Here is a 6,507-nt window from a genome sequence, read left to right on the forward strand (position 1 = left end):
CGCTCTTCTTTGCTCTTCGTTCTGGCTCGTCTCTCCCCATCTCTCCTCTCTTCTTCTCTGCCGTCTCTTTATTTGTCAGAACAAGGCCCTGAGCAGACTTTAATCTCCCGGTTCCATGTTATTGCCTCGCCTGCAGCACCTTCATTAGTTGCTAACCCGTGGCACTGTTTGTATGAGACAGCGATGTGTTTTCCATGTGCTCATTGATTATACAAGCTGCCTTAGCGTAGTACACTGCTGCCACCCAGTGGTCGTGTTAATACTACACCTCAGCTCTGTGTACTGGACAGATGGAAGTAATGTTTTGCTAACTTCTGCAAGCCGCTGAATTAGACCGCCACCGTTCCTTCAAGGACGTCATCTCTTCGAAACCCGCCCTCCAAAGACGTATCAGAGAACCTAAATGTGGAAGATGATGATAGGCAGGGAGCATTTCTGATTGGCTAAAAAGTTTTTTGTTTTGTTTTTTGACAGTTTTGAGTTTAGGGCTGTCATGGAGATTTCTCACAAAAGTCCTTTAATTGATTTCTGTCAGGTGGTAGGATATTTTATATGTAATTTTCCAATAGAAAATGTCAGTTCCAGAGAAAAAATGAGAACTGTAAATTACACATAAACAATAGTATAGTGTATACTGTTAATATAATGTTATATAAATAATACTAAAATGTTAATGCCTGGAAGTAACTTTTGACAATTGGGAAAAATGTATAGAATAACAACCAACTTCTTGATGACATAAACTTTTCATTTCTATATTATTATTTATATTCTATTTTAGTTTTTAAGTTAAACAACACTATGAAGTAAACTATTCAATAATGGATAAAAAAATTAAATAAAAAACAGAACATTAGTCTTCATAGTGACTACATTTGTCGCATCCATTCCACTGTCACACTGTGTTGCTCCTATGCAACAAAAATTAAAATTTATAAATATATAAAATATATAAATATATAAAATATATAAATATATTTATAAATATTTATAAATGTATATATATATTGGTTATATATATATATATATATATATATATATATATATATATATATACAGTATACATATTGGTTATATATATATATATATATATATATATATATATATATATATATATATATATTGGTTATATATATATATATATATATATATATATATATATATATCATAACAACAACTATTGCTTGTTCCCAAAAACAAATGTATATTTTCATGGGTGAAAATAAACATGTTTTTCTTAGACTTTTCTTGAAAGCATTTCCACAAAAAAATAAAGCAACAACAATTTATAAAAGAAAAATTAAAGGGATACTTCACCCAAAAATTCACCCTCTAAGAAAAAAAAAATCGACTAGTCTACAGATATAGTCAAGGCACGGCTGTTTTCCAGCCACTGTCAAGGTCATGTGATCACTCTGGTACATTTGCATATTTTACATTAAGGTCTCAAAAGATGTTTTTTGTGTGTGCACAGACAGCAGAAGGCCTATATCGCCACTCAGGGCCCTCTAGCGGAGACCACAGAGGACTTCTGGAGGATGTTATGGGAGCACAATTCCACTATAGTAGTAATGCTGACCAAACTCAGAGAGATGGGACGGGTAAGAGCATGTTCCTCCTTTTAACTTGCATCCTGCTGTTTTAATCAAGGGATAAATTCCAATTTTTTTCCCCTTATCCTGCAGGAAAAGTGCCATCAGTACTGGCCTGCAGAGCGCTCTGCCCGCTATCAGTACTTTGTGGTGGACCCCATGGCTGAATACAACATGCCCCAGTACATCCTGCGAGAGTTCAAAGTCACAGATGCCAGGGTACGTGGATCTATCACCTGAAGGAATCTGCCAGAGGAGCATTATTTGTGTTTGTTATTCCATATGAATGTCACTCAGTATGGTACTTGAGGGCACCGCTGGGTGTGAGCAATCTGTTGCTGGCGGCGGATGTTTCGCTCTCACATCCTACGGCTCGCCTTGGACATTAGAGCTTTCTGCCGACTATAAATAGCGGCAAGGTTATGAAAAAGCTTGTAGCTGAAACACATACATAAACCAAGCATACGGACAGAGGCTCCCTGATGTGCGCGGTCTGATTGGGAGGTGTCCAGCTGTTGTGTGCGTATGTGAGGGTGATACCAGCAGACTAATAAGCCCCTAATTCTGCATTCCTTTCAGGACGGTCAATCCAGAACCATTCGCCAGTTCCAGTTCACTGATTGGCCAGAGCAGGGAGTGCCAAAAACTGGAGAGGGATTCATTGATTTCATTGGCCAAGTTCATAAAACCAAGGAGCAGTTTGGGCAGGATGGACCAATCACTGTGCACTGCAGGTATGCTGATCTGTGATTGGACAAGTCTGAATGAAATTATGGATGGCACGATGTGTGAGGGATGGTATACAGTCAGCTGGTCAACGTCACTCTATAAACCCCAACATGAAGCAGAGGGGTTTTGAGATCATGACCAACTGACTGTACATTATCCTGCTTATTACATGACTACTTAGAAAATAAAAGAAATATTTTTGGGGGGAAAATTTGTGTATTTATTTGCAGGTTTCACAGATTTTATATAATTAACTTGTCATTAAACTGTATGAATAATTGTATGCTTTTTTACTTTTTTACCCTTTTTGGATTATATCATTTATTTAATCATTTGTAATAATTCTTGTTGTTGTAATTATTAATGTAATAAACATTTTTTAAATGTTTAATTTAATTTTTTTTAATGTTGTATAACTTAAAATGTAATGAATAATACGTTTAATAATAATTTGTATTTTATATTGTTTTGTTCTATTATTTAATTTAGTTATTTTCATAATAAATTATTGTATTTTTAATTTAATAATAAAAATATTTATTAGTTCTTTTTATCTTTTATAGAGTGTGTCGATCGTCTTAAAAATCATATAAACACAAACGTTTATGTTGGATGCGATTAATCGCGATTAATTAATTTGACAGCACTTGTATTACATTATTATTTTTCTTTTTGCACATTTTTTATAATGTTGAATTTTATAATTTTACGATTTTATTGAATGATTTTACTTTCATGAATCGTGAACTTTTTATGACATTTAGTGACTAATAAAATATGTTTAATATATTTTATTATATTATTATTAATACATATTATTAATACATAATATTATATTATTATTAATACATACATAATACATTCATAATATTATTAATAAAATTTTCAAATGTATTAATAAATAACAGTACACTTTAAAACTTGTAATAAATAATTGGTTTACTTTATTACATTTTATTTTACCCCCTTTTTTTATTGAATTTCTGTCACAGCCTCACAAACTTGATTGCACTCAAGAAAGGTGTGTCATGTGTCACGTTGAGCCTTCACCCTTGTGTAACTGGTGCTGTTGTTTTTCCAGTGCTGGAGTGGGAAGGACAGGTGTTTTCATCACTCTGAGTATTGTCCTGGAGAGGATGAGATATGAGGGTGTGGTGGATCTGTTCCAGACGGTTAAGACCCTGCGCACGCAAAGACCTGCCATGGTGCAGACAGAGGTACTGTCCTACTGCCAATTCCTAATAAGATGTGTCCGTTCCTTCAACAGCTGCATCCAAGTTGTGATCGGCTAACATGCCAACGTTGTTTGTAGAGCCTACCTTTTTCAGTGGCATCTGTCAAGAACGTTTCATGCGTTTACAGCAGGAATAGATCATCTCTTTATCACCATAACTCTGTGTGATGAGTTTGTCCCACTGACGCACTGTTTTCCCCTGCAGGACCAGTACCAGCTGTGCTACAGAGCCGCTCTGGAGTACCTGGGGAGCTTCGATCACTATGCAACGTAACCACTCCTGGAACACAGCCCTCTGGTACAACTCTTCAGGAGTGCACCAAGTGTCCCTTCTGAGCCACCGTTCCCCCACCCCATCCTGTACAGAGATCTGGGGGGGTGGGAAGGGCAGGCTTATCCAGTGGCTGGTTAACCAATCACAGCAGTTCGTTATTGACTGGCACCAAGAGATTGCTTTAAGAAATATAGACAACTCTCTTTCAAGAAGCACCATCTAAAAAACAAAAACTATATTCTAGATTCTCTTTAGCGTACGCCAACCCACACTACAGTCGTCGAAGGCTACTGGTAGCACTAATTCTTTTTTTTTTTTTAAATCATGATCATTTATTATTATTTTAAAAATCCAGTATGACAATATTGTTACTATTCTTATTTAGAATATTTGTGTGTTTTTTTTTTAACAATCTTTTAACATCTTTTGTCTTAACGGCCTTTTCCGTGGGTCTACCTTTTCCTTAATCGGTACTGTTTTATTTGATTTTCTTTATAATAGGTTATTTTAGCACAAGAACATGTATTTTTGACATGTTCCTCTGATACTAATACCAGAGAACTGCTGTTCTCTAAGCTGCTGATGGTTCGACTTTGTAACATTGATTTTATTTTTTTTATTTTTTATTTTTTCCGTTATGTATAATTGGTCTTATTGGGATAAAATGAGCGGGTTCACTTTTGGAGAAGCCTTTAAATGTTCTGTCTCTCTCTTTGATATCTCAATGATAAAAGAAAAATGCCTTTGGGTCAGTGGTACTGAATAAGAAAAACGTTTGGTTGGGGAAAGCAAATCAACTAACGAATAAAATCAGCTCTGTACAGATCTCAGTTGGGGTAAATGTGATTTGTGAAGAACAAACCTTCTGATTGGAGCGCGTTCACTGTGAGGGACGTGGCCGGGAACCGAACGCAATCCTGGCGAAACGTGACCCTCGCACGCACCCCGCTTCTCTGTGACATTGGAAGACCTGATATTGAAATGAGACCAATCGCCATTGGCAACCTGTACAGTATAAACCACTCCCCCGAGGGAGAGTCAGCTCTGTTTAATCCAACTCTTCTTTTTATACAGAAATATATATATACATAAATTTATAATTATGAATAAATATAAATACTATTATAGATACAGTATATAAACAGCTTCTGCTCTATTGTCCATAATTCTCTCAAAACGTAATCCTGGACTTTTCTTGTTATACCAACAAAGAGAAAACTACACAAGAGACTGCTGTGTGTGAATCTGTTCATGGTACAAAAGTTATATCTACTGTATTATCTACGCACCGCTGGTGTTTGGCGGTCTCCTCTGGTGGGATGGGGCAGCACAACGCAAATTAAAAACACTTCCTACAGGACGACGTCATTTCATGCCTGCTCGATTACAACCGGCATGTCAAAGGGAGACCTGGCCATACGTTCAGAATTTGTTGGCAAGTTCATTTTTACCTTGTGAATGATTAGTGCTGTAGAGGTTCGATCTGTTGTATACACAGTCTGTTTTCTATTTGTTAATAAGAAAACTGTAATAAAAAATGTTGCAGGAAAAAACTCCTTGATGTTAATAAAGTTCAATAATTGGTTTTTGTACAAAGTATTGTCTCTGTGTGCGTGTTTCTGGACTATGCTCAGCTCAGTCAGTGTATAGACAAAATAACTGGGTGTTATGACTCTCTCTCACTCTCCTCTTAAAGGAACAGTTCACTTCAAAATTTTTATTCTGTCATTATTTACTCACCCAAGTTGTTTCAAACCTTCTTTATTCTGCTAACAAAAGAATATATTTTGAATAATGTTGGTAACCAGACAGTTGATGGACTACACTGACTGCCATAGTAGAAAAAAACAAAATACTATGGAGGTCAATGAAACAGAAACAGTGAGAATGGAGAGTCCGGGTTTATCCAAGTGGGTTGTTGAGGATTTGTGGCTCACTCTACAACCCGGTTCCTCAGAGACGTCAGATTCAGTGGCCGACAGTGAAGAACTTATCTGAAGCAGCAGAGAGGAGCAGCAACTGGCTGCGGTTTAGACAGTGTGAACTGTGTGTACAGGCTGCAACATGGTTTCGAAGAATTCTTGAAAAACTTGTAGAGTCTGTTGGATTATTTGTATAGTTTGCATAGTTAGCCTTGTTATTATAATAGAGTGTACTGTATTTTGCATGAATGAGGATTTGTGTTGGACAGATATTGTTGTGTTTTGCATTAGGTAGAATACTGAACCGTTGCAACTAAACCTGCAATGGGATGCACGGCAGTATTTCCGGTGAAGGTGTAAGGATGCTCGATAACTTCCGCCGATCGTAGAGTCCAATGCAATACCGAGAATTTATATTGAATTTTATACTCCATGGTTATACTAAAGGAACATTAGTCACAAAAACAGACACCCCTCGTGTTTATGCTTCTTTTTAAAATTATATTAAATAAACATAAAGCTATATATAAAATTACATCTAAACGTACGTTTCGTTTCAATGACGGGAGGACAGTGAATTTTGAAGACTCTGCCATAGTCCCGTTTTCCTCGGTTTTCCTCCGCTTTATCTCCACAACCGGAAATGGACGAGCATCCTTGCGTCAAATGCGGAACTTCAACAGCCTTCGTCAAACGGGTTGTATGGCCGGGTTAAGGCGAGATAGTGGCGTTAGAGATTGTGGTTAGGTCACATCA

General features: G+C 36.6%; 1 protein-coding gene across 8 annotated transcripts in view; it reads left to right on the forward strand.

Moving 5' to 3' along the window:
• The window catches only part of ptprfb (protein tyrosine phosphatase receptor type Fb), a 213,093-nt gene extending 207,667 nt beyond the window's left edge, over window positions 1-5,426 (forward strand). For all 8 annotated transcript variants that reach the window (XM_089131383.1, XM_089131381.1, XM_089131382.1 and 5 more), the window contains 5 exons: window positions 1,475-1,601; window positions 1,686-1,811; window positions 2,172-2,326; window positions 3,403-3,538; window positions 3,761-5,426. In XM_089131383.1, coding sequence (XP_088987509.1) covers window positions 1,475-1,601; window positions 1,686-1,811; window positions 2,172-2,326; window positions 3,403-3,538; window positions 3,761-3,829 — 613 coding nt within the window. In that variant the 3' untranslated portion in view covers window positions 3,830-5,426. The remainder of the gene's footprint in view (window positions 1-1,474; window positions 1,602-1,685; window positions 1,812-2,171; window positions 2,327-3,402; window positions 3,539-3,760) is intronic.
• Window positions 5,427-6,507: the final 1,081 nt, after the last annotated feature.

This window comes from Pimephales promelas, chromosome 5 (genome assembly GCF_988280905.1).
Source record: "Pimephales promelas chromosome 5, fPimPro1.hap1.1, whole genome shotgun sequence".
In the NCBI taxonomy this organism is placed as follows: domain Eukaryota; kingdom Metazoa; phylum Chordata; class Actinopteri; order Cypriniformes; family Leuciscidae; genus Pimephales; species Pimephales promelas.